Source organism: Tursiops truncatus, chromosome 8 (genome assembly GCF_011762595.2).
Source record: "Tursiops truncatus isolate mTurTru1 chromosome 8, mTurTru1.mat.Y, whole genome shotgun sequence".
NCBI classification, from domain to species: domain Eukaryota; kingdom Metazoa; phylum Chordata; class Mammalia; order Artiodactyla; family Delphinidae; genus Tursiops; species Tursiops truncatus.
Genome location: NC_047041.1, coordinates 14,828,611 through 14,856,349, shown reverse-complemented (window position 1 = coordinate 14,856,349; position 27,739 = coordinate 14,828,611). Strand labels below are relative to the sequence as shown.

The following is a 27,739-nucleotide window of genomic DNA, read 5'->3' as shown; positions in this document are numbered from 1 at the left end:
CACTAGGAAACAAGTGGTATTTTATTCCTTTTCGTCGTTGTTGAGGAGAGATCACGACACAGAGAACAGCAGTCCTGGTCACAGCGGCACGGTTTGGTTAGTTTCCACGAGAACACGATGAGCGGGAGGGGCGGGGTCTGATTTTCCACTCTCTTCACCAGCTTCGACCTCGTGCTGTTCCCCCTGCAGCAGGGCTGTGCGGAGCCCTGCCGGATCCCTAACCCGCAGCACAGCCGCTGCACTTGCCGTTCTGGCCGGTGACAGGCGAGCAGAGGGTGCAGGAGCCCCCGCTGCTGCCTGGCCAGTGGGATGTGGACAGAGAAGCAAAGGACCCCTGCTCTCCCAGCTGCCCCTCCCCAGAGCACCGGCCCCAGCTGAATGCACCCCTTCAGCCATCACCTGACAGAGCCTCAGTCCAGGGACAGGAGTCTGAGTCCAGACGAGCTGGGCTATAGATGGGCATCTTGGGAGCAGGAAAGGCTGGAGAAGGGGGTGGGGTTCCAGAGCCCACGGGGTTATTGCTGAGAAGATATGCAAGGGGCACGTTCCCCAGGGGCGGAGTAAGGTGGGGCAGATGGGCACCAGGGAAGGGGTGTAGCTGCCCCAGGGCAAAGCGGGCTCATCAGCTCCTTGCTGGGAACCTCCCACTGCCGAGAGACCTCAGAACAGACTTGGTCCAGGGACAAATATGGAAGCAAGGTTCTTATAAAAGGAGTGAAGACGGGCCATGTAGAAGGATCACGAAGGTGATGTAAACCTTCCCAAGTCCCAAGCCAATCGGAGACTCCGCCCGTGCCCAACCCCTCCATCCACCCGTAAATCAAGAGAAGGAACTGGCTTCTTAGGGACAAAGCAGACTCCCGGGAGTGCAAGGTGATGGGGCCATGGAGAGCAGAGACGAGCTGACAGCCACATGGCTCAGCTCCTGCCCAGGAAAGTGGGGCCAGGTTCACTAAGATACAATGTCATCCACGAACAAGCAGCCACAAAGACCACATCATCAGACAGACACATACACACAGACACATGTCACAGGAGGGGGACGAGACCACAGGCTGCAGGGAGGCCGGGGTTGCATCATCAAGTTGAGGACAGGTGTCGAGGGGTTGGGGAGAGGGTGGGGGACACACAAGTTCTTGGCTTCTCCTGGGGAAAGATCTGTTGCTGAAGTGGCCGGTTTTCTTAAGCATCAGAATTTGCATCTAAAGGTTCAAGCAGCTGCCTTCAGGTTCTGGAGGTTGAAGTGAGAGAGAATTTAAATTAAAACGAAACTCTGGCTTCCTTTCAAAACTCTTTACCTGCTCGTCTCCCAGCCATTAATTAGGACAGACCCTCTGCCCACGGAAACTCCCAAGATGAGACCCACTCTGAGTGCCTTGTTCTCAGCAAATCAAGGAGGATGAGCCTGAGAAGCAGGGCCAGGAGATGAAGGTGGAGGAGGGGGTGGAGCTCAGGAGAAGGGCTCTCTCAGGGGGATGGAACCTGGTAGATGTGGAAAGGAAATTGTTAAACCCGGGATTTCTATCTCAGGACACCTCCAAGAATCGCTCACAGTCCTGAGACTCAGGAAAACAGGGTTTCCGAGGAAGTTCTAGTAAAAAAAAAAAAAAAAAAAAAGACAACTGCTGGCTCAAGGCGCTCTCCCTGGAGCCTTCCCACACCGCTCCCCAGATTCCGAGCTGCCAGCTGCCATGACATAGACAGAACACCGAGCTGCAGCTGGGATGCCTGCCTCCTGGATTGGATCTACGTCAAACTGAGGCATCTTTAACCTTCCCGAGGCCCAGCTAGAAGACAGGAGGTAATGAGCCCCACTCTGCCCACCCTTAGGAAAGAATTCAAATGCTCCACAAGTACCCTGTGTTATTACCGTGATGGTAAAAGCTGGTGTGTCAGGCATTTTACATCCAGAAATCTCCTTCAACTTACGATTTAGGATAAAGTATATCCCTTGCTTGTGTGGAAAAAAAGGCAGAAGTGAGCTGATAGAAGACTGATCCCCGCCACGCCCCAGTATATTCCAGGGTATGTTATAAAGGGAGACGGGCAGGAGCAGAGGGGTGTAGTGAGATGCAGCACTCAACTACAAAGCCCTGAGCTCGAGTTCCAGACGGTTACTTACTATATGTATGGCTACTCTGTCTGACCTCAGTTTCTTCATCTGTAAAATGGGGCTAAACCCCACCTGTCCTTCTTACATCTTCCGGCAGGCTTGAGTGAGTTTGTGTTTGTGGCAGCATTTTGAAAACTGTAAAGCATTTATTACTTTCCTGCATTACTGTTGATATAATGAACAATGGAAACGGATACTAAATAGAACTAAAAACAGCGCCCCTAAACGTCAAGAACTGATAATGCTGGTATGGGGGGGGTCATATACTATTCTCCCTACTTTTACGTAGGGTTGGAAAGTTTAAGACTAAAATGTTAACTTTAAAAAGCGGCCTGAAGGTACTCTCTGAATCATCACTGAAAGCCATTGTCTTTATGCTACTTTGACATTAGGAGTATTTCACTGACTAATTCTCTCCCAAGTCATGCCCACGTGGTAGCTAGGATGGCACCCTATCAACTTGACCGCTGGGTTGCTACGGAAGCTCTATTTCCCGACTGCTCATTCTGTGTGTGTGTGGTACACCTGGGAGGTTTCAATCCGTCTGTCTCATCACCCTTCAGACATGAGCCTCCTGAGAGCACAGCTCATAATAAAAGCTGGGCGCGTTGCAAGAGCTAGCCCAGTTCTTCCCTGATGACTCCTCGGCCGGACTTCAGTCAGAACGGTGATGGTGACAGGAAGTTGCAGGCAGACAGCATCTTACCTTTGTGCCTGAGGGCTGCACTTCAGTTCTCTGCTTTCTGGGGCTCCGTTGCTGGAAAGAGAACCAGAATGGAGGGTAGTGCATGAACCCCTCACCCCAGCGGGCCACCCCCTGCCGCAGCCGTGACTGTGCCTGTCTCTGGGGGGAACCTGACCCGCACAGCAAAAGTGACTCATGTGGATTTCGAGTCAGACAGGCCTGGGGCAGATCCTTGTCCTGTTATTCGCTTGTTAGAGAACCTGGCACGTTCCTTAACTTTTCTGAGTCCCTTGGTTGTAAAATGTGGAGAACGACGCCTACCCCGAGGGGCTGTGCGCCCATTAAATGAGAAGTGAAGCACTTTGTATCATGTCAAACACTAAGATTCCCTGTAAACAGCAGCCGTCAGGAGCAGCAGCCTGTTGGTGGAGGGGAGGGAGCGATGCACAGCAGAGCCCCGGGGACCCCCCCACTCTGGCACTATGCAAGCACGTCTGACCGGCCAGCTCTCAAGAGACGACGGCACCTGGCAACCGTCCCCGACCCTCAAGCTGTAGGAGAACCCTTGCCCATTCCCTCCATCCCACCTGGGCGGGTGGTCCTGACACTCACCATTTGCAGTGACGAGGTTCTCCACCTGGGCCTCCTCGTCCCCTGGAGCCCTGCAAGAGGATGAAATGCAAGCCCGTCAGAGGTCTCCAGGGCAAACCCAGAGAGCATCGCCACTCACCTTGCTGGGGCAGGGCCCTAGGATCCTTCTCCTCCAAGTCATAGTGGATCATTCCCCACCATGGGGTTCATGGGGCGGGGGAGGCCAGGGCCAAAGGGGATGTAGTCAGGGGAGCTTACAGGCACCCTTCAATGTCGGCCCCTGAGAGAGCTAAGTACTGGGAAGAGATGGCCTAGGGCTGCATGGGGTCTTGGGTTGTGTCCTGCCACAGACTTTGGACTCCTGAGGTCCAGCGCTGCCCTGGGTTACCATGGTGGACTAATGGGTTGTGCCCTTAGGTGGAGGTAGAGGGTGGGCGAAAGGAAGCCCAACATTCCACAAAGCTCAAAGAACCTCATGAGCAGGTGACCACAGGGCAGTGTCACAAGTCCTGAAGAGAGGAGACAGATCTCAGGAGAGGCCCGGAGGCCCTCTGCTTCCCTTCTCCCAAGCCCAACTCAAGGGCCTCCAGACAAGGATCCAGCATCTTCTCCCCCTTCCCCCACCCCACACATACATCAGAAAAAAGAAGGATGGGCTAACCCTTGATGTTCTGACCTCTCCTCTGCCCCAAAGACTGTCTGACAATCCTCAAAACTTCCACCTCTACCCCAACACACACAGCCTGTTTCTGAGACAAGAATCCAAAAGCACACTCATTTGGGGTCACACACCACAGGCCCCTCCCTGTCCCCTCTTAGCGTCATCACCCCACATGTCCACAGCCATGGCATCCTTACCGCGGCTTCTGGTTAAAACCGCACTTGCATCTACGACCTGAAAAGCAAAGAAACCATCCAAGGTCAATGTCCTGGCTTAGCCACAGCAGGGCTGCCCAGTGAATCTGTGAGACTGTGCGAACAGCAGCCCCGACTCCTGGGCACTGCACGGTTTGCACAGCTGCATGCGGCGATCCCTGGTTGGAGCAGGGCTCTTCGGCGGCCAAGGTTCAACCGTCAGCAGTTTGGATGGCTACAGCACCACTGTCTGCTTGACCATGTAAACGCAGACAGCTCCACGCAGCCCATGCTCACGAGGGGAAACACACGCAGGGGCATACCCCTTGGAGCACTCTAAAGACAGCCCCTGTCTCCTCTCCTGTGACTCCCCCACTCGCGCCCTGATGGGGACAGCAGGGGGACAGCCACCTCCGCCCCTTCGTATCTGTGCTTGTTTTCATCGAGCACTTATTTTGTTCATTCTTCACTGTTTCACTGAGCACCTATTATGTGCCCAGCAGTGTACTAGGCCCTGGAGGTAACTAGGAAGACAGACAGGCTCCTTCCCTCTCCAGAAAAGAGAACCGCCAGTCTCTTACACCGTTCCCCACTCACTTCACAGCTGCAGACATTGCCCTTAGAGTGAACAAAGGAACAAACAAACTTACTTAGGATAAGCAGGATCCCCACCGAGAAGAGGACCACAGCAAACACCAATCCCCCGATCCTCAGGGTCTGGTAGTCTGCCAGAGGAACAAGAGTGAGAGATGAAAGAGGGGAAGGGCCAGGGAGAACGTGTCCATCCCTCCCCTGGACGGGGCTGTGCCTCCCCCTCCCCACCCAGGGTCACTGTCCCTGCTCACCATAATGAAAAGGGTCCTTTTCTTTCTCCTGCTCAGCTGCTAGAAAAACAAACAGGTGTGGTCAAGGGGGAGACAGCTACACATCCTGATTCCCAAATATCCTACCCTGTCTCACAGGCCTCACTCCCCACAAAGGAATTCCTGGGAAACAGGGCCCACGAAGCAGAGATGCCCAGAGAAGCACGGAAGGGTGGGCCTGCCTGCCAGGGCCAGCCTAGAAGCCAAAGGCAGGTGCAGCTCAGAGCACCAATCAGTCTGCATTCACAGCATCCACATTTATTGCTCCTTTGTACCTTATGTCACCATCAAAAGGCAGGGTCTATTTTCCTCTTGTTATAGGTGGGGAAACTAAGACCACGGAAGGACACGTGACTTGCACAATCTAGAGACTGATGTACAAGGCTGACTCCCAAAGTTCTGGTTAAAAGTCTACAGGGACCTGGTGGGCTTGAGGGCTGGAGCCCATGGGGAGAGGTGGGCAGGCTGGAATAGGGGCTGTGTTAGCTGCTGCCTTCCAGGACTTTCTTTGCTGACTAAAGGCGGGACAGCTGGTCAGACATGTAGAACCTGAGAGCCCCCCAACCCTAGTGTCCCAAAGGGCCTGGACCTTCCACCAGAAAGGGGTACTTACCATTGGCCAGGACCGCCGGGGCCAGCAGGCCGCACAGGTAGAGCAACACCACCTCCATGGCGTCTGGGGACGGAGGGAGGAAAATGACTCTCTGGGTAGGAGACTCCCCACTCCAACCCTCAGGGCCCCAGTTGGATTCCCACCCCGACTCTGAGCTCTCTCCACACGGTGTGAGGTCAGACAACAGAGCCAAAGCAGCTGACGTTTATAGACTCCTTACAGAGTGCTCTGCACGCATGAGTTCAATTACAACAGAATCAGTTCAACTAGCAGGCACTGTGACTAACCCATTTCGCAGGTGAAGAGGCTGAGGTTAAGGAGGTGAAAGGGCACTCATGGTAGCGAGTAGCGCAGTCTGGATCCCAACGCAGCTCAGGAATGCCTCTGCCCGGCTGCCTCTCTGGTGCCAAAGTCATAAAACCCCAAGGGCTTGGGACATCACATCACCTGTGTCCTCCTCTCTGGGCCACCTAGAGATGTGGCCATCTCTAGCTCATTAAGATGTCTGGGACTTTCTGGCCTGGTTCCCTACAGCTGAGACCCACTGGCGGAAGTTCTTCTTTCTATCAGATTAAATGGGGCAGGTAAGCCAGGGGTTGGGGAGGAAGGCCTGCTGTTTCCTGGACTCTTTAGAGTAAACTCTGAAATGCTGACAGCTCTCCATCAAGGTACCCCTCACGCTCTCTCCTCCAGAGTGCCCAGGTCAACTCTTCCTGTAGACTTCAGTTCATAATCCTCCAGATAGGTGGTTTGATTAAACAAAGGGAGCACGGAGACATGCTCTCTGAGCATCGGCGCCCTGGTCTCTCCTTCCCCAGAAAGGGCCTGAGACTTCTGCTCGTGAGCTCAGGCCCCTGGTCTCTGGGGTCAGTGGCCCCTGGATGGAGGCAGAGGGCAGGGCCGGTTGGTCCCTCCCAGGGATGGATTTCGGTGCAGTTACACACACCTCATTCCTGGGCTTAATTAAAGGAATGTGGTAAAGAGCCAGAGAGGAAAGGGGAATGAAACCCGAAACACGAAACCCAAGGCTGCTTCCTCTTTCTTAGTGGGGTGAGACTGGCAGCGGCCTAACGCCCTGCACACTGTCTAGGGGCCAGGACCATGCTTGCTCTGTCGGTTCACGCCCTATTCCATTCCGGCCCCGCAGCCAGCAGCCCCCAGCTGCCCTTCACCTCCCAGCCAGCAGAGGTCAGAACAGCTCCATCCAGGGTCAGGCCAAGGCACAGACCCAGAACTCTGGACTCCCAATTCAAGGAGCGTTTCTCATAAGGCAGTCATTTGCCTTCAGTGCTACTTCATTTAATATTTGTATTTCTTTTAAGTTTCATATTACATTTTATATGTACAAAAATATATGTGGGCTTCCCTGGCGCAGTGGTTGACAGTCTGCCTGCCAATGCAGGGGACACGGGTTCGAGCCCTGGTCTGGGAACATCCAACGTGCCGCAGAGCCACTGGGCCCGTGAGCCACAACTACTGAGCCTGCACGTCTGGAGCCTGTGCTCCGCAACAAGAGAGGCCGCGACAGTGAGAGGCCCGCGCACCGAGATGAAGAGTGGCCCCCACTCGCCGCAACTAGAGAAAGCCCTCGCACAGAGGCGAAGACCCAGCACAGCCAAAGATAGGTAAATAAATAAATAAATAAAATTTAAAAAAATATATATATATATATATAACACACATGTAATGAAACATAAAGGAAACACCCATTAAGTAACTTAAGAACTAGAACTTTATACGTACTGCTACATTTACTTCTATTTTCCTCCAACCCATCCCTCTGCCTTACTCCCAAAAGTAAACAGTACCCTGAATATATATTTTTAATCAGTCCCTTGCTCTTCTTCAAAAAAAAATTTTTAATTAAGATACCATTCACATACCATGAAATTCATCCTTTTAAAATGTATGATTCAATGATTTTAGTATATTCAGAAAACTGCAACCATCAGCACTAAGAAACATTTCATCATCTCAAAAAGAAAGCGGGTCCCCACTGGCAGTCATTTCCCATTTTGCCTTTCTCCCAGTCCCTGACAACCACTAATCTACTTTCTGTCTCTACGGACTTGCCTATTCTGGACATTTCATATAAAGTATCATAAAATACATGTCCTTATAGGTTCTTTGAGTTTATTCTATTGTTTTTTGCTTTAGATTTATCTTATGTTGGATGCCTAGTTCATTAATATTTAGCCTTTCTTGTTTTCTAATATCAGCATTTAAGACTATATAACCAGGGCTTCCCTGGTGGCACAGTGGTTAAGAATCCGCCTGCCAAGGCAGGGGACCCGGGTTTGAGCCCTGGTCCGGGAAGATCCCACATGCCATGGAGCAACTGAACCCATATGCCACAACTACTGAGCCTGTGCTCTAGAGCCTGCGAGCCACAACTACTGAAGACCGCGCACCTAGAGCCCGTGCTCCACAAGAGAAGACACCGCAATGAGAGGTCCACGCACCGCAACAAAGAGTACCCCCTGCTCGCCACAACTAGAGAAAGCCCGTGCACAGCAACGAGGACCCAACGCAGCCCTAAATAAATAAATAAATAAAAAGACTATATAACCCTCTAAGTGCCACTTTCACTCCAAATATAAGCTTTGAAATGTGGCTTTTTGATTATCGTTTAGTTCTTAGCACTTCAGACTTGCATTATAATTTATTTGACCTGTGCATTAAGAAGCCTGTTTTTAAAATGTCCCAATGTAGAGTGACTTTTAATTTGCCTTTGTTACTGACTTCTAACACGTGCACTGTGGTCAGAGAATGTGGTCTGTAGGATATAGATACCTTGAAATTTACTGAGACTTGCTTTATGATCTAGTATATGGTTATTTATTTCAAAAATTATATTCTGTGTAATTCCTTCATTGTTGGGAAGAAAGTTCTATATGCCCATTAAATTAAGATTATTAATGGTGTTATTTAAATTTCTATATATTTTCTCAGTGTTTGACTGTGTGACCTACCAAAAACTGAGATAGGTGCTTTAAAGTCTGCCACTGTGAGGAAGGACATATAAATTTATCCCTGTGTTTCTCACAATATTGTAACAGAAAGTTTAAAACTGTTATATTGTCCTGTGGGTTGGACCTTTTAGGATTATATAGGGATCCTGTCTTAAATTCCATTTTACTTTCTACTTTTCTGTGTCTTTATGCATTCTATCTTAAAAGAGCTAGATTTTTAAAAATTCAACCTGATTATTAACTGTCAAGTTTACTCCATTCAACTTTATTGTGACTATTGACATATTTGGTCTGATTTCTACCATCTGTTCTTCCCTACTTTTCTTACGTGTATTTCTCTTTTGACTTTTTTTTTTTTCTTATTCATTTTCTCCCTCTACTGCTTGAGAAATTACACAAGTTATTTCTAGTCTTTTAGTGGTTACCTTTGGAATTTTACCATTTGTATTTTCTATAGACTGAATGTTTGTGTTCCCAAAATCCATATGTTGAAACCTAATCCTCAATGAGATGGTATGTGGAGGTAGGCCTTTGGGAGGTGATTAGGCCATGAGTGGGGGGAGCCCTCGTGATGGGATTAGTGCTCTTCTAAAAGAGACCCCAGGAAGCCCTCTTGCCCTTTCTTCCACGTGAGGGGTCCGTGAGGAGACGCTGTCTATGAACCAGGAAGCAGGCCCTCGTCAGATACTGAATCTGCTGGCAACTTGACCTTGGACTTCCCAGCCTCCAGATCTGTGAGAAATAAATCGCTATCGTTTATAAGCCATGTAGTCTATGGTATGCTGTTATAGCAGCCTCTGAACAGACCAAAACAGTATTCAACTTAACAAAGATTTTAAAAGTCTAAAGTTAAAATGTATAATAGTTATTAGGTACAATACTCTTCTTGAAAAATACAAATCACCCCCTTCATGATATATATGCTATTACTGTACCAATTTTCAGTTCTTTTCTTAATCCTATGAAACAGATGCTAGTGTTTCTATTTCTTGGAAAGAACATTTGTTTAGATTCACCCACGTGTATAGTGGCCAGCCTTCAAGCGAGCCCCCAGTACGTCCTGGTATTCACATCCTTGTATACTCCCCTTCCACAGTGCACCAGGGTTAGTCTGTGTGACCCATAATACATGGCAGAACTGATATGTCACTTCCAGTATTAGATATAAAAGGCACCACAGCTTTCTTTTCCTGCTCTCTCTCTCTCGGATCGCTTGCTCTGGGGAAAGTTACCTGCCATGTCTTAAGGATGCTCAGGCATCCCTGTGGAGAGGCCCACGTGGCAAAGAACCGAGAGCCGCAGTTCAAAAGCCCACTAGGAAGTAAGGCTGCCACGAACCACGGAAGTGAGCCTGGAAGCAGGTTCTGCAGCCTTCACTGACTGCCACCCTGGCTGCCAGCTTGAGTGCAACCTCATCAAAGACCTCGAGCAAAACCACCCAGCTAGGCTGCTGCCTGACTCCTGACCCTCAGAAACTGTGTGAGATAACAAACGTTTGTTGTTTTAAGCTACTGAGTTTGGCGGTAATTTGTTATGTTGCAACAGATAACTAATACAACTTATTTACTAACTCATTTGTTCGTGATTCCTTTTGAATCTCAGACCTCCATCAAGCCATTTTCTTAATTCCCAGAGAACATCTTTTAGAATTTTCTTTAATGAAGATCTATTAGTTGTAAACTCAGTTTTTGTTTATAATTTCACCCTTCGGGTGGACAGACTCTAATGTGATCCCCAATAATTCCAACCTTCTAGTATTCAAACCTTTGTGTAATCCCCTCCCCTTGAACAGGAGTAGCAGCTGGGACTTTCTTCTAGCCAGGAGAGGGGTTATTAGGCGAGCAGGGCCCCTCCTGGGAGTAGGAAGGACACATATGAAGGGTTCCAGGCCACTAGTCACTGCTACACCTTCCCCTCAGCTCCCCCCAATCACCTCCATAGATGTTCACATTCAAGTTAATCCCCCACACACATACACACTGAATTCCTAGACGGGGTTATACGATAGCGGGTTCTGCAAGGGATAAACAGGTGAACAGGACAGGGCGGCAAGGTTTGAAAGCAGAGGGCTCTGGTGTATCAGCAAATGTGAAGAGAGCTTCACAAAAGGCAGAGACTACATTCAAGGTTCAGCCAGCAGGGCACGGAAAAGGGGAGCAGGGAATACAACAGGAGACCTGGGACATTTCCATGGAGGAGTTGACATTCCAGCTGAACCTTGAAAGCAGGATGGGATTTTGATGGACAGGGGTAAGAAGAGAGAAGAGGAAGGGCATTCTGGCAGAGGACAGAGCATGAGCAAAGGCAGTGAGAAGGGAAAATGGGAAGCGGGGATAACAAATAGTATTCAAGTTCAAGTTCGGTTCAAGTGGAACCTCAAGGTACTTCATTCAGTAGTGGTCACCTGGGCTTCCCTGGTGGCACAGTGTTTAAGAATCCGCCTGCCAATGCAGGGAACATGGGTTAGAGCCCTGGTCCAGGGCTCTGGTCCACATGCTGCAGAGCAACTAAGCCCGTGAGCCACAACTACTGAGCTTGGGCTCTAGAGCCCCTGAGCCACAACTACTGAGCCCATGTGCCACAACTACTGAAGCCCGCGTGCCTAGAGCCTGTGCTCCGCAACAAGAGAAGCCACCGCAATGAGAAGCCCGCACACCGCAATGAAGAGTAGCCCCCGCTCACTGCAACTACAGAAAGCCCACGCACAGCAACGAAGGCCCAATGCAGCCAAAAATAAATTAAAAACAAAACAAAAAAAGTGGCCACCTTTAGTGGCTTCCTCAGAAGGATTCTGAATGAAGTGGGGCAGGAGAGAGGGCCTTCATCCATTAGTAATGTCTACATAGCGCAGGAGGGGGCCGTGACAGCCATCTGCAAAGTATTTGCCATTTCTAGAGTAAGATACCTTCCAAAACAGTGAATAATTGGGTTGTGTAAAGCATGAGGGTGTGGGTGGTGAGAATTCTGGTAAGACACTTGGGAGACAGCCTCTAGAGGAGCTTGAATGCCAGGCTAAAGAGTAAAGACCTGTCTTTGTATTCTAAAGAAAACATTCCTGATCAAGTTACAGTGAGCTGAAAGAAATACTGTTACAGATTTGAAAAGGGACCAACTTCGCTCGGTCAAGCTGCTGCCCAGGCCTGGACTATACCGGCCACACCTCAGCACAAGCTTCCTCAGGGTGCCTCTTGGACCCCCACACCCATTTTTTTAAAATCCCGCTGGTACCCCTGGCACTGCCCTCGAGTCGAGTGGCCATGTACACATACAGAGCCTCTGACGGGACACAAAACGCCTTTCTCTCACTGATGCACCAGAGACTCTCTCTCTGCCTTCCCTCCCTCCCACACAGCCGCCCCTCTGTGTCCTACACCCTCCCAGTTCCCACACATTCCTTTATCCCAGAAAGGAAGCTGGGCTGCCTGGGGCTGGCTAGGGGGAGGGGGAGATTAAGAGGTGGTAGAAGTGGTACATCTCATTTCCAGGCCACAGAGTTTAAGAAGTAGATGGAAGCAAGGAGGGAGGGATCTTTGGAGGACGGAAAAGCAAGGCAGAATTGGGTGGAGCTGGGAGAGGACGTTCGGGAATATTACCTTAGCTTCCTGTGCATGTGAGGTCATGGACCCCCTACCTGGGGGTGCCTGAGGACCTGGCTCCCTGGGAGGGGGCTCTGGCGAAATCATCACTGTTAGATGGGGAGTCTTGAACTCTAGATCATTCAGATCATCCTCCCCATGTAGAAAATGGAACCAGTCACATTTTGCTTCCTCGGCAGCATCTCCTGAGAAAGGATTGATTTTCCATTCATTTTTCTGCTCCCTTCCATGCTCTCATTTATCTCTACATTGGTAAACAGCTGACACGTTGGGCGGCAATAGCACATGCATGTTAATTTTCCTCCCTGATCTCTCTGCTGTCTGCACACTTGCTTTTCTGCATGTGCAGGAGAAAAGCAATCAGAAGAGTTTCTCCGGTGATTATCTTTCCATCTGAGTCACATAATTTCACATAATTGCTGGGTAGAAGCTGCTCAGAAAGAGAAGCCACTAGTTGATGATCCAGCATCAGGCTATGTTATTTTTGATTACACGCAGCAGCGAGGTAGATCAGAATACCCAGTTCTATTGTGAAAATAACTCAGAAATGACCTCCCTTTCAAATGTATAGGCTCCAAATTACAGTGGAACATCATTATCTCATCCTCATCTCCGTCTCACTCAGCCCCCAAGGCCTCACCTCCCATCCCTTCCATCCCACCTGCTTGCCTTCCTTTGGGTTCAGCCCATCAAAAACATGCCCAGGGGTATCATCAAGGCCTGGGTACTGGCAGGATCCCCAGAGAAAGATGAGGCCCCCTCTCCAGACAGCACATGCCAGAAGGGAGCCTTTTATGGGGTCACAGAATGCCCGAGCCCCAACGTTTAGGCTAACAGGTTACCCTAGACACGTTATTGTATGATTTAGCCTATGACGTATCCAAACCTTTGCGACAAAGAAGCTGGTGAAAAGAAAATTCCACTGTATATAAATAGGATATAAGCAAGATCTGAGGTTTACCAGACGGAGTTAGAATCACAGAATGCCAGTGAGTTCGAATGACTGAGATGAAAGCTCTTACTTTTTATTTGAGGAGACTGGGGCCCCAAGAGGAGTGCTGCAGCCAATTCGTCCAGCTAGTCAGGGGCAGAGCCGGGCCCAGAACCCACGCCTCCAGCCCCTGCCTACTGCTCTGGTCTGCTGGGATTGGGCAGTGGGCGGGCCAGGGCCGGAGGAGAGGAGCACAGTGACGGCAGCAGGGAAGGCTGAGCAATGCCCGAGAGCCCTCGGGCAGCCCAGCCGGAGCCAGGAAAGAAGACACGGCACCTCTAGGAATGCGGGTGACGAGGGCAGTGAGGCGGGGAGCAGAGAAGCACTGCCAGGCTCCTGGGCTCTCCATGAGAACACCATCTTGGGAGAATTCCCTGGCGGAAATGAAAACTCTGGGATGGGAAGCCCATATTTGAAGCCTAGCTTGGGGCCTGGATTGGATATAAGAAATGATAATAATAATCACGATAAACAGCATACAGGTCAGGTGCTATTTCTGCTACTTTAAGTATTCATTCTCATTTAATCTTTAAAAGTAGCCTGTGAAATATGTGTTACCGTCAAATCCATTTTAAAGGGAAACAAATTGAGGCAGAGGAAGAGCAGTCCCCTGGGGAGTGAGAGCTGGATCCCAAACTGCTGCCCAGCTCAGTCTGCTTCCCTGCTGGGGGTAGGAAGGGTAATCTTCCTGCTGTGAGTCCTGGATTCCAGCCCGCCCAGCCCCACATCCCAGGGGAGGGCTCACACCCACTCAGGGCAAAGGGCCATGATGGGCCACCTGCCCTGCTGCTCCCAGAGGGCTTACCTCCCAAGCAACTGCCACTCTGTTCCTTACTCCTGTCCCAGTCCAGCGGGCTTAGGCTGCAAGGCTCAGCCCCCTGAGAGAATCAAATGAACTCTGCAAAGAGGGGTTCCTGCCTCTGGGTGAACATTTACCAACCAAGCCCTCTAACATTGTTGGCTTCATACATACTCACGAGAGAAGGAGACAGCGGCATGGACAGTGCCTGCCAGCTCACCCCCAAAAGAGAATTTCTATTCCCTTGTTGGACAGAGAGCTGTTCACTGGAGAGGGTGATTTTTTTTGGTAACAGATTATGGGATTTATGCTGTTGATTAGGTCAGAGGTGACAGCATGGTGTCGGGAGCAGTGGGGGATCAGCCAACTCCCCTGCCCACTCCAAGGCTATTACAAAGGTCAAGTGAGATAATATATGTGAAGGTTCTTTGTAAACTGTGAAGCTCTGTGATAAGAATACCTAATATTTATTAGGCATTCATGGCATGCCAAGTACTGTTCTAAGTGGTTTACGTGTACTAACTCATTCAATCCTTATAGTAGTTCTGGGAAATGGCTCTGATCATTCCCATTATACAGATGGAGAAACTGAGGACACAAAGGTTAAGCAAGTTGTCTAAAGTCTTTGCTCCCGAGTCCTCGCTTTTTTTTTTTGAATTTTATTTTATTTATTTTTTTATACAGCAGGTTCTTATTAGTTATCTATTTTATACATATTAGTGTATATATGTCAATCCCAATCTCCCAGTTCATCCCACCACCACCACCCCGCCACTTTCCCCCCTTGGTGTCCATACGTTTGTTCTCTACATCTGTGCCTCTATTTCTGCCCTGCAAACCGAGTCCTCGCTTTGAACCACTCCACCATCCTGCCTCTCTGCCACCCGGTGGCGTTGGGGCCTTGAACAAGTCACTCTACCTCTCAGAGCCTTTGCTTCTGAAACTGTAAAACAGGAACAATAACAGGCATCTCAGGAGCTGGGAGGATTAGATGAACCAGCCTCTGTGCATGCACAGTTAATTGCCCACACCTTCCCCTCTGGAGGGGAGACAGCTCCTCCCCCACTCCAAAGCTACAGGTCTACTGGGGGCTGCCAATCACAGCCCCTCCCTTGTTGCTAAAAGGACTGGGTTTGAGACTTCGGTATTCCCCCAGGGGCTGTCACATCGTCCGGAGGCAAGGGAAGAAGGGTCAAAGCAGCCAAGCTGTGAAATCTGGGGGTGGGGGGATCTGGCGGGGGCAGTCAGGCAGCAGCTCACAGGTGAAGAGCCCGTGGGAGAGAAGCAGGGAGAAGAGATGGGGACAGGGTACTGGCTGACCGTGCTCCAGCTCATCTGTTCTCAGCCCAGCGCTGCTCTGCCCATCCCACAGGCCGGCCGGCTCTATGAACCGGTAATCCCTGCCTTGCCCCCAGGCAGATGCAGTGCTGTTTGGGTCATTTGCGATGAAGAGATACCATGTCACAGCCGAGCACTCTGCATGGTAAATACCAACTGCTTTTTAAGTGTCAACTGTTGATTCTATCACCATCCCCCCAACTCTTTCCTCAGCTTCCACCTTTATTATCTAGCTTCTCTTGGGAAATGGGGAAGAGATACAGAGAACACAGCTGGGGAAAGGCCCCGGGTGCCCCCTTTCACTTCCCAACACAGGCGGGGGACAGGCCTCAGCCCGCAGAGGAAGCAGGCAGAGGAGGGCTCTACAGATGCAAAAGGCTCCCCAGAGCCACTGGCCTCCAGAAAAACAGGCTGCATCACCCAGGGCCACCAACAAGTGGCGTGGGGAGCTCAGATCTGCCTGGGACAGCAGGGACGGGGCCACATGGGTGAGCCCCTACCAAGAGACACAGAAGCAAGACAGGACCTGAGACAGAAGAGGAAAGAAACCCCAGAGGAAGAGCGGCTGAACGGGGAGGGGCCCAAAGAGAAGTGCGAGACAGGCAGGCAAAGGGAAGAGAAAGGAAGAGTCTGCAGGACAGAACGGAGGCTGGCCAAGGGGAGGGGCTCCCAGCAGAAACTGAGCAAGAGATGCACACGGTGACAAAGCAAGGAGAGGCGGAGACTGCTGAGAAAAGAAATCGGCTTTGTAGAAACATCAAGCAAGGCTCCACGCTGTCGCCCTCCCCATGAGGCCCCAGCTGGGCCTCCATCCTTGGCTGCCTGTGTGCCTCCACCATACCCTGCCTGCCCCAGTCACACGGGTGCTCCAAAGAGCAGAGAAGGGAAAATGCCCCTGGGCAGGGCGTGGGGAGGAGAGTCAACGGACAGCTGCAGCTCCTGGGAGAAGACATTTCATCCCCCTCCCTGACTGTAGGACAGCTGCCCAGTGGAAGACACAGGGTCTCTGCTGTCCAAGCAGCCTGCTGGGCAGGGCCGAGCAGACTTCTGCTAGACTGGGATACTGTGCACCCTGGTCCTCCTGCCTCTTGGATTTAAGGGAGGTTGAGGCAAGATATATCAGCTCAGAGACTCTTGTCCTACAGCCCCAGACCCTCGAGTGTACCTGTGGCTGTCGTTAAGACAGAGGGGGACCGATGGTGTTGTGTACGCTCCCCCCAACCCTGCTCCTGCTACCTGCCCACGGTGGCTGAAGGGGATGACGAGGGTGATGGTGGTGATGTTGATAACACCAAACATCTGTAAGACACCCGACTCACCAGGCAACGTCACAAGCATTAGCTCAAAGGAACATCACAACTGCAGGCGATGTTGGATATCATTGCCATTTAACAGATTAGAGAAGGTGAGGCTCCGAGTTGCCTCACAACTAACAATGTTGCCCCACAGCTAACAACGGCACAGCTGGCATCGGCTCCTAATTCTGTGGATGCCACATGCTAGGCCCTTTCCACTCTTCCTTGCTGCCTCCCTGGCACATGTGGCAATGCATGGGGACTAAGGGAAATCAAAATGCTGACCTTGATCCCAGACCATGCAGGGCTCATTGGACGGGAGTGTTCTTACCCAGGCCAGGGGAGAAAAACCAGTGTGAGAGAATAACCCAAATAAAAGTAAATAGCTTTATTTAACTTTGGCATGTATTATGTCATTTTTTCCCTTTCACAGTTTCCTGCTCAACTCTATTCTGTCTACTACGACTGATGTGAAGGCTGGGACCCTGGAGCCCCTCAGGAGGCGGGAGGAGGCCTGGCATATCCTTCAGCCATCGCTGGCCCCCAGCTGTTCACAGGTCTTCCCGTTGCTCCCAGCTGAGCTTCAGCACCACCACGGGCTCTCTTCTCTCCCTCCCCAGTCTCCCCACAGCAGCTACTGGGCACCCTGATGCTCTCTGCCTAGCAGAACATCCGTGTATTTATGCAGGGAGCTACACAGCATCCCAGACCAGTTGTAGGGCATCCTGTCCATTGGAGCTAAGCTCACAGGGGATGCCAACAGACTACCAGCCCAGCAACTGACAGCCTTTCAGAGCAGACTGACAAGCCGCAGATCCCCTTCTCTTCTGGTATGGTTCAGAATTAGATTAGGGTGCAGAATTGAAATAAAGACCACCCCTACTCAAAAATATATCCACGCCCACAAGATTCTCCCAAGGAGAGAGTGCTTAATTCAACCAAATGCTTCGTTTAAAAGGTAAATACTTACATTCCTAACAGTTACTTATATCTCGGCCTGAGTTATTTAATCAGATTGCTTTCCAAAGAGCTGAGATCCGCCTGCACTTAGGTGGAGAAATTGGTGGAGAAGAGAGGATAATTTTGGAGCAAGGTGTAATTTTGGAAAGAGTGGCATCATTATCCTTCCAGTAACCAAATTAACAAACATTTCTTGACGGCCTACTGCTGCCCAGGACCTTAGTCATCACTGGGGGAGCTGCAGCAACACAGTCCCTGCCTCACGGAGCTTACAGTCTTAACTGAGTTCACAGGATTTCCTCCCCGCCTGCCGAACTCCACGTGGTGTCGGTGGCAAAGTCCCAGCCACGCTGACTCCTGCGCTATCTCTATCATCTTCTCTCCCGTTGCTCGCTCTATAGTTCAGACCCTCATCATTGCGCCCCTGGGCTGCTGGTATGCTGATCACTTCTCTCCCAAACTCAAGTGTATCATGGTGCTTCCATATTCTATTTATTTTTTTAAAAATCAAAACTTTTATTCTGGCATATAAATACCTCTAAGTCTATCCCTTTTCTATCCTTTCAGTATTTTCTCCCATTACTTTCAGCTAAGATGGTCTACTCCCATCCCCTGCCACGCATGTTTTGATCTCCAGGCCGTTGTATATTCTGTTCCCTCCACTTAGAATGCCCTTCCCTCCCCTGTTTATTCCAGTTCTCAGCTCTGGCTGCACCTCAGGATCACATGGAGAGCTTTTTCATAATAATAATGGGGATCAACTATGTCCCATCAAATTCTAAACTCTGGGGGTGGGACCAAGGCATCAGTAATTTTTAGAATCTCTCCACTCATTCTAACGTGTAGCCAAGGTTGAAAAATGCTGTCTTTGTCCAACTGCCACTCCAGCCCACGGGCTGACTTTCTTTCTCCAGCCTGTGACCTGTCATTAGCACTGATCTGCCACACAGCACATTCTGGTTTAATGCTCTCTTTAATAAGGTTCTCCTGCCTGGAAGCTCTCTGTGCTACTCCACAACTTGTAAGACCTGGGGCGGTGCAGACAGCCAGCGAGTGCTGGTTGACAGATCGATGTTTGTCTCGAGGAGTGGAAAGCACAGCTCTGATCACCAGGCCCTGGAACCCTGCTGAAGTGGGGGCACTAAAAGGGACTGGAAACCCAGCGCTGTCAACATCGACAGTGATGAATCGTACTGAGGGTATGTACCCTTGATCTGATGTGATAAAAGTTGCACTTTACCTTTGTGATTCTCCTCCACCAAACCCATAAGCCCAGTCTTATCACGAGAAAAACGTCAGCTAAATCCCCATTGAGGGGTATCCTGCGATATACCCGACCAGTCCTCTTCAAAAACTCTCAAGATCATCAAAAACAAGGCAAGTCTGAGAAACTGTCAGAGCCAAGAGGACCCTAAGGAGACACGACAACTAAATGGGATGTGGTTAACTGGATGGGGTCCTGGAATAGAAAAAGGACCTTAGGGAAAAACTAAAGAAATCTGAATAAAGCATGGTCTTTAGTTAATAATAATATATCAATATTATTTCATCAACTGTAACAAATGTACCACACTAATGTAAGACATTAATCGGGGAAACTGTGCAGGAGGGTTATATTGGAACTCTCTGTACTAGCTGTTCTGTTTTTCTGTAAATCTAAAATTTTTCTTTAAACAGTCTATTAAAAATAACTTAATAAATTTTTAATTCATTTTAAAACAAAACAGCTCCCCAACCACACATGCTCACCTTCCTGGCAAGCGGTGTGGAGCCCTGTGCTCTGCTGGTGGTGTCTGATGTTTCTGTGATAGGGGCTGGGCTTCTGGGTCAGACCAGAGCCAAAATCCAGCAAAGGCTTTTAGAGCTGCCTTTTCAAACAAGTGCTTTGGGTCCAACCAGAGGTTGCTGATGGACCTGTACCCTTCAGAGGAACATGCAATGTGTTCCCTTGATCTGCATGTTAAACGCTCATCAAATAAGCATAAACATAAATTATTCTCTTTAATAGCCTAACTATAAAATTCCAGAGAAGGGCTGAAGAGCAGAGAGAACTCAAAGCCTGGGACTCAGGAGAGAGCAGAGGGTGGTGACATTCTCACAGGCCGAGGGGCTCATAGTGGCTGCTGTCACTTTACTGAATTCCCTGCACTGCCCCAGGGCAGCTGGACCTCCTTACAAGCAGGGCCGGGCCTCTGGCCCCCATCATCGCTGCTGACACCCACCAGGGTGGCCCTTTCCTACCAGGTCCCTCTCATCACAAGGGCCCTCAGGCCTGGCAGGGCCCCCTTGTGTAGCCCCATCCCTGGGTCTGCCCCACCGTCCTTCCTTCAGGGAGGAGGGCAACCCACAGCTGGGAGGCTGGAGGCTGGGCCCGCTGGGCCCCATGACTCAAAGCTCTTCCCATTCCGTGAGCCCAGACCCAATCCAACCCGGCTGCACAGGGGGGGCATGGGAGGGACAAAACTGCTTTATCACGTACAGAGAACTTACTATTTTAACTCGGAGGCACCTTTATCTTTAATGTGGGATTACTTCTGAGGCAAAGGAAGAAAAGACCTGACCACAAAAAGAAATAAGACCCTTTCCCTAGAAGCGGACACACCGAATTCACAAATCACAAACACAGGCCTGGTTTCTAAAAAGATTCCCTGGAGCGACCTGAAGCTGGCCCACCAGCAGGGTCAGAGGGCCTTGCTTCCCCCCTCCCCCATCGCTACCGACTATGACCGTCTTTGCAGCGCCATCCCAGACATCACCCTGTGGGCTTGTCCCAACAGCCCTCAGAGGCAGGCACACAGGGCAGCGTTGTGCGGCCAACCCCAGCACAGGCCGGTGATACAGTTGTCCAGAGTGAGTAAGGGAGCGGGACTATGCCTGCCACCTGCCAGCCCAGGGGCCCGCGCCCCTGCCCCCCGGGGGATCTCAGTCCAGTTCCGGGGAGTCTGGATGGTGGGCAGCCTACTGACAAAGGCCCATTCAAGAGAGGCCAGACGAACAGTCCTAGCGGCAGAAACAGAAACTCGGAGCAGCGGCCAGAGGCCCAGGGGCCAGGCCCGAGTAACCCTGCCCACAGCCAGACCACAGTCCCTGCCCCTTCCAGCCTCCGCTCAACAGCCCACCTCCTCTGAAAGCACAGCTCTGGGCGGCGCGTTTGAACCTACAGGGCACTTTGTCTACGCTCACGTTGTCTTGAGGGTAGAAATGACACGGGGATGCACCCTGACCCGTGGGCCTGCATACCTGGAAACCCGCCCAACCTGGTCCCGTCGCCTGCGTGGAGGTTTACCCGACCTTGTTTGTCTCTGCTTCGGGAAATGCACTGTCTCCTCCCTCCTGCCACACGCCTCATTGCCCCAGTTCCCACAGAGCCAAGGCCCATGCCTGTCTCCAGGTACGACCATCACGACCATGTGCGTCTCTCCCATCAGACTGTGAGCTCCTTGGAAGCAGAGGCACATTCTAGGCATCTCTGAATCTCCAACACTTTGCATAGTAGCTGCTCAGTAAATGCCCATGACTGAATGAATGGATGCTTCAGTATCATTATGCCTTTAGTCATAATCCAATCTAAGCCCAGAACAACCTGAGGATCTGTGTGGAATTTTAAAGGAATTTTAAAACTTTCTCAGTGCTCCCCTGCCCCCACCTCCTCCAGCCAGCTCTCCAGGTCTCCGTCAAGCCCCAATCACCAAAACGCTGTGATGAATCAGCTTCCTTCCATCGCCTTCAGCCCTTAAACACCTCCAGACCTCCGACAGGGTCTGACTCTTAGTTTTCAGACTCTACCAAAGGAACAGGCAGACTGAAATGACACATGGACATAAAGGAATGTATCCTTCAGGTATGTGTGGTGGGTACCTGGGTAGGAGTGACAGGTGGGAGAGAGCTTAGAGGGACAAGTGGGCTTTCACCGTGCCCTGGTGGGTGAGGACTTTTTCCCACATATGTTCAGTTCACAGATGCTCTCTGGGCTTTCTCCATGTCTGACACTGTGCCAGGCCCTGTCTGGGGCAAAAAACAGACCTTGCCTTTGAAGAGGTGGGAGCGGGTATGGGGAGCAGGTGTGGATATAAGTAGCTAAATGAAGGCTCAGTAGGCGTGTACCCTAAGGGAAGAATCAATCGAGCATTTCAGGGGTACCAGGAAGAGGAAAGCTTGTCTGTTTACTTGGAATTAGGAAAAGCTATTTGAAAGAATAAGCACTGGAGAGAAGCCTCAAAGGATGCTATAACAACAATAATGTCATTTTAATAATAACCATGTGTCATTATTATTACTATTGTTATTATTATAGCAGCTAGTATCTACTGAGTGTTTACCATATGCTGGGCACCAAGAAGCATTTGACATAGCTTACCCCTGGCTCAAACCTCATGCCCATTTGACAGATAAGAAAACTGAGGCTTAGAAGAGTTAAGAAAACTAGGAAGCGTCAGCACCCAGATTACACCCCAAGTCTGTGCGTCTCCAAAGGCCGCTACCCGCTACTCAGCTGGCTGGAGTGAGGCAGCTCATTCCTGTTAGGGCCTGAGTGGAGGCCGAGGGTAGGAAGTGCAAGGCTCAGGATGACCATCTGGAGAAGGGGTCTGGAGAGATGGCTGCAGCCAAGTTCCTGAGAGCCTCGAGGGCCAGTGCCAAGTACCTGTCCTCATTAATAGGCAACGGAGGGCTTCCCTGGTGGCGCAGTGGTTGGGAGTCCACCTGCCAGTGCGGGGGACACGGGTTCAACCCCTGGTCCGGAGGCTCCCACATGCCACGGAACAACTAACCCCACGCACCACAACTACCGAGCCTGCGCTCTGGAGCCCATGAGACACAACTACTGAGCCCACATGCCACAACTACTGAAGCCCATGTGCCTAGAGCCCGTGCTCCGCAACAAGAGAAGCCACCGCAGTGAGAAGCCCGCACACCGCAACGAGGATCCAATGCAGCCAAAGATGAATAAATAAATAAAACAAATAATTTTTTTAAAAAATTAAAAAAAAAAGGGCAATGGAGAGGTCGGACATATGGGGCCACAAGATCAGTGGTAAAAGGATGGGGGCTGAGAAAGTGGAAGGGAAGAGGCGGTCACAATGGTCTGGGTGAGAGACTGCACCGGGGTGAGGTGAGAGGGTGCTCGGGAACCTGTGAGCTCATGCCTGTGTGTTAGGTACGGAGATTACGTATGTGTGAGAAGGGGAGAGTGTGTGCCAGTGTGAGCGACACACGAGCAAGCGTGGAGCCCTGCTTGTTGAAGAAGGACGTTGCAGGGCCTTCCCAGGGGAGGTGCGGGTAAGGTCAGCTGGGGAGAGAGGGAGGGACAGGGCTAATGGATGGATCTACCGGTGCAGGAGGGCTCCGGTGAATGAAACCAGCATCTGACTTTCTCACAGCTCTGTGGGTCCTGGGAAGCCCACAGGGCCTGGCATAGGGGAGGGACTCAGTTAACATTTGTTCAAGGGATGGCTTGTATGAATTTAAGACCTCGCCTCTTGTCCCTTCCCAGGCCTGGCTTTGCCCTCCAGCTGCATGGGGGGCACTGTCATTCCAACTAGATCCTCCCTCATCCCTGGCTTCAGATCAGATCTTCTGCGCTCAGCAGCCACCTTCCCATGGTCCCAGCCTGGTTCCCAGGGCCCCAGCCCCGCTCCCCCGCGCATCTTTGTAACAAGCGTGTTCCTGTGTGAGCTCCAAGTTGACTTCATACTTTCCCAGGTCAGAGGGCCCCTCCTCCTTCCCATTCCAGAGGAGAGAAGATGATGCCAAATTGGTCCCAAGCTTTTGTCTTGGCCAGAGACACCCTGCTTCTCATTAGAGACAGAAAACCCTGATCGGCACCTCCCGTCACGCTCTCCAGCTGGTCCAAGGCTCTCCGTCCAGAGGATTCATAGACCCAGCAAATGATGGCCTTGGACCTCATCCTCTCCAGAGACCACATCTCCCAAGACTCCACCCAGCCCCAGTTTTCATCCTGGCAGAAGAGACCAGGTGCACATGGTGTCCAGGGGGACCAGCTACTGCAGCCGGAGAGAAAGAAGCCCAGTCTGAGCTTCCTCAGCATCTCCTGGCCCACGGGGTGAAAGGGGAGGCCTTCTCCGGAGTGACCGGAGACCAGCCCCTTTCCTGCTCAGCTCAGCTACAACCCTGTGTTATGAAATCATGAGTACAGTTTGGCACCCGGAGAGAAAAGGGATCTCTTTCAAGACTGTACAATCTATAAAAATTAGGAGGCAGAAATGCCTTAGAAATCATGAAATCTAGCCCCTCTGCTGACGGACGTGGAAACAGAGGTCTAAAATCGTGGAGGCTTTCAGTTGCTTGAGATCAGTCTAAACCATTTCTGACTTTTGCCAGAAACCCCGTTTGCATCCTAAAGGATATCTGTGGCATGAATGCACTTCCCCCTGGAGCACAGCCAGGACTACAACCTGGGTCTGTCTCCAGTTCGCAGCCTTTCTGCTACAGGCTCTCTGCCTCCAGGGGCTGTGCCTGTCATGACTGGTTTGCTTCCTCCAGGGTGTTCAGGCAGAAGCTGGTGGGTGATTTGTCAGACAGTGAGTCCTGGGGGCTGCCTGGCACAGTCTGCCACCCAGATGGCAGCCAGCTAGGTCCAACAGGGCTGGGCTCTGACTTACGGGGGGTCTGGTGGGCTGGCTTTCCTATGGCTGTGGGGAGTTTCCAGGGTCTAGGGAAGTGCTCCTCCTGGCCCCTCTCCAGGCCACATTCTCCCAGAAAATAGGATGGAGCAGGCTCCCCACCCACTAGGGCACCCACACTTTGAAAGGGATCCTGGTCCCCAGAGGATTGCTGGCAATAAAGAAAAGAAGGCAAGTGATGTGGGACAGGAAGTATGGGGGTCACAAATCCTGGCTAAAGAGTCAGAGGCCTCAGCCACAGCTGGGTGTGTGACCCCGAGCCTCAGTTTCCCCATCTACGTGATGTCCTGATTGGATGTTCCCCTTCCGGCTCTGAGAAATCTAGGACTCTGAGGTCAGGGACTGTGTCTTCCTTCTCACCCTCATGGCCCTAGCAATGAACACATTGTAAGTACTTAAAACAATTCCTTGAATAATTGAATGAAATGGGGCCTAAGTCAGTCCAGAGATCACAAGGCGGCCAGGAAGGAGACCCTTGCCTCCGGTGACTACCACGAGGACCCCTAGAGAAGCGACAGGTCTTAGAAAAGCCCTGGCAATCCAGGAGCCCTCTGCAAACCCACTTCCTCTCCTAGATGCACAGATGTGGCTGGCGGAGCCAAGGAGAAAGCAGGAAAGTGTACCTGGGGGAGGGAGGATAGCCTGGACCTCCTCCCTGCCATCACCCTACCTACACTTTCTACACTCACCTGGCTCCTCTTTCTGGCTCCCCTCTCCTCCCAGCCCCCATCCAGGCTTTGTCTCCTCTCCCTGCCCTCTCTGCTCTCCGCTCTCCGCTCTCCAAACACAGTCACACTTTTCCTCCCTCCTCTGGGGAGGCTCAGAGCCTTCTGCTGGTCCCAGAGCTGCCTGATCCTCTGCTAGGCAGGAAGCCTCAGCAGCAGAGTCCAGCCTCCTAGGAGGGGCCAGGAGCCTCAGGCTTTCTCAGGGTCACGGCAGGTAGAAAGCTGCCATGGAGAGATTTAAATTCTGGTCCATGCCCAGCCTCTTGCATCTAGCTCCTAGGAGAGGGGCTGCCCTCTGAGGACATCTGGAAGTGCATTCCTCTCCACCTTCTTCTGCAGGGTTCTTGGGGAGGTGTTTCCTTCTGGCCTTCTTGAGCCTTCCCCTACATGCTCCTTGGCACAGAGCTAGGAAACTGCCCTCTCTCTTCCAGCCAGAGACCTACTGCGAAGAAGTACTGCGTGTGTGTTGGGGAAGCAATGGGATGTTATTGCTGGTATGTGTGAAAGCACACACCGTGCGATGACAGGGTGTACGTGTGGCATTGGGGGTGACGTGTTGTGGTGTGGTATATGTATGGTGTATTCGGCGTGTTGTGTGGTGTACGTGTGGTATGATATATGTGTGTGTGGTGTGTTGATGCAGTGTGTGTGGCAAGTAGGATGTGCGGTATGTGTGTGAGTGTATAGGTGGTGTGGCAAGTGTGCATATGTTTGGGGTGTGTTTGTGATGCGTACTGTGTGTTGGGGGGCCTGGATGGGGTAGGGGCCACATCACTTTGAGCTGGGAGCTAGCTAGCTCTCCAGGGTATCCTACTCTGAGAAGTCAGGGATAACCAGTATCTAGGCAACCATGTTGGGGGGAGGGGAGGAGATATGGAGGTAAAGAATGGGCAGGAAAAGGAGGGAGGCTGAGAATTGAAGAGGGGTTTCTATGGCAACTACTGGGCAGGTCACGTGAAAAAGGCTAAGTTGCGGAAACAGATATACATATCCACACATACACAGTATGAGGGTACTGGGCCCTCACAGAGGGATCCTTCAACAGAGGACGTGGGCTGCCCACTGATCCATCTCCAAACCTGGAAATCTGGGCCCAGCCAGAGAGCACAACGCCAAGGAGACAAAGCAAGTGGAGACAGAGGCCCCATTCGTGGCGAGAAGCCCCGGCAGCCACAGCCCACCGTGTCTGGAGGTGGGCAGCAGGGGCCTAGCCAGGCCCATTGCTCCAGTGTGGCTGCTCCCGGCTCCCACCGTCGGGTGCTCCCTTTACCCGCCACCACTTGTAAGAGCCCAGAAGCGAGCGCCAGTAGCCCCGGGCGGCCCTTCCAAGTCTCCATGGAAGCCCAAGAGACACAATGGGGAAGGCTGTGCCAGGGCCAGCCCTGCTGGGGAAAGAGGGCTGGGTACCAGGAAAGGAGGGAATGGGGGGGGGGCGGTCAGGGCCCCCTGGAAGAAGCTAGGACTGGTTAGACGAGAGGAGAGGAAAATTGATGCAGACACTCTCATGAGCCCCATGCCCTGGAATCAGCCTTCCTTATCTGCCCCCATTCCCAGTGGCCACTGCCCAGCCCCAGCTCTCCCTGTCCCCCAAGCACCGAGCCAGCAAGTTCCATTTTGTATGGTTATGTGTGCACACACACAGCCGGCCCCCTCCCTCTCTTCACCTCCGCACACTCCACTTAAAGAGTCCAAGCTTCCAAGTAACAAAGGAAAACCCCCTGGACACAGCGGAGAGCAGCCCTTTCCCCTTCTCCCAAAACCGTAGCCCCAAGCTCCAGGTAGCGGCAAGCCCCTTTCCAGAACACCTTCACTCCCACCGCCACGACCTGCCTCCCCTCGGCAGCCCCTCTTCTCTTCCGACGACCGCCTCCGGGTTTCCATCCGCTGCCCGGTTTCCGCGGCCCAGGCGGCAGCTGCCCGGCGAGGACCGCTCACACCCACCGAAACAAACCAACCCTGGCAGCATCCCGGCGCCCCGCGATCTGTCCCCACCCCAGCCTCTCTCCCTCTCCGGAAGAAGAACCCAACTTTGCCACGACCGCAGCCACTTACCTGCACGGCGCGGTCCCCTCCGAGACAATCCCAGGAGGATGCGCGGAGTCCAGAGGAGCCTGGGAGCGGCGGGGCTGGGGGCAGGGCTGTGGGCGAGGCTTTCGCTTTTTTCCCGCCTCCCCTGCTGGGAAGGGTTGGAGCTTGTTGGAGAGGCGCGTCCTGCAGGGGTGGGGAGTGGTGGGCGGGAGCTCAGCCGGGGCTGGGCTCCGGGGACCGCGATGTCACCGTCCGCGGACCTCCGGCTGGCGTCCGCGCGCAGACCCTCTCCTGCTCGCCGCGCGCCGCCGGCTCCTCGGAGCGCGCCGCCGCTGCTCCCGGGTGCGGGAGAGATTCTTTTTCAAAGGGCGGGCCGCTCCGAGAAGCAACAGGAGACCGCCGTCGAGGGCGCGGGCCAGCGCCGGCGCGCGTTCGCCGCCAGCTGTGGCTTTTTGGTTTTCCTCTGCTGAGGGTGGGGAGGGAGCGAGCCAAACACGATGACAGAGCTAAGTGTCTCTCCGAAATAGTAAACTCGGGGAGGGGGGGAGGGGGGACGGAAAAATACGAGAAAATAACCCAGCACCAGACACAGCAACCCACGTTCATTGGAAGTCTTGACAATGAAGTGGGATGCGCACCTAAAGCATGAATGGCTGTGTCGTGGGAGCGCGAGC

General features: G+C 51.9%; 1 protein-coding gene across 2 annotated transcripts; it reads right to left on the bottom strand.

Annotated features, from left to right (window-relative positions):
- On the bottom strand, positions 1-27,241 carry FXYD6 (FXYD domain containing ion transport regulator 6). 2 transcript variants are annotated; one of them, XM_033862019.2, is made up of 8 exons: positions 27,090-27,241; positions 5,721-5,783; positions 5,090-5,128; positions 4,895-4,969; positions 4,248-4,284; positions 3,411-3,460; positions 2,820-2,870; positions 1-1,231 (listed from the first exon to the last, which is right to left on the bottom strand). In XM_033862019.2, the coding sequence occupies exons 2-7, from the start codon at positions 5,776-5,778 to the stop codon at positions 2,842-2,844; spliced, it is 288 nt and encodes a 95-aa protein (XP_033717910.1). In that variant the 5' UTR covers positions 5,779-5,783; positions 27,090-27,241; the 3' UTR covers positions 1-1,231; positions 2,820-2,841. The 2 variants fall into 2 exon arrangements, with proteins under 2 accessions (XP_033717910.1, XP_033717908.1); XM_033862017.2 differs by having other exon boundaries at positions 5,090-5,125; positions 27,090-27,221.
- Positions 27,242-27,739: the final 498 nt, after the last annotated feature.

Excerpts from the sequence above, each read along its gene's own strand:
- FXYD6 (XM_033862019.2), bottom strand. The coding sequence starts at position 5,778 with ATGGAGGTGGTGTTGCTCTACCTGTGCGGCCTGCTGGCCCCGGCGGTC. Across the intron at positions 3,461-4,247 it reads GGTTTTAACCAGAAGCCGCG|GGCTCCAGGGGACGAGGAGG; the intron begins GTAAGGATGCCA and ends ATCCTCTTGCAG. Across the intron at positions 2,871-3,410 it reads GAACCTCGTCACTGCAAATG|CAACGGAGCCCCAGAAAGCA; the intron begins GTGAGTGTCAGG and ends TTCTCTTTCCAG.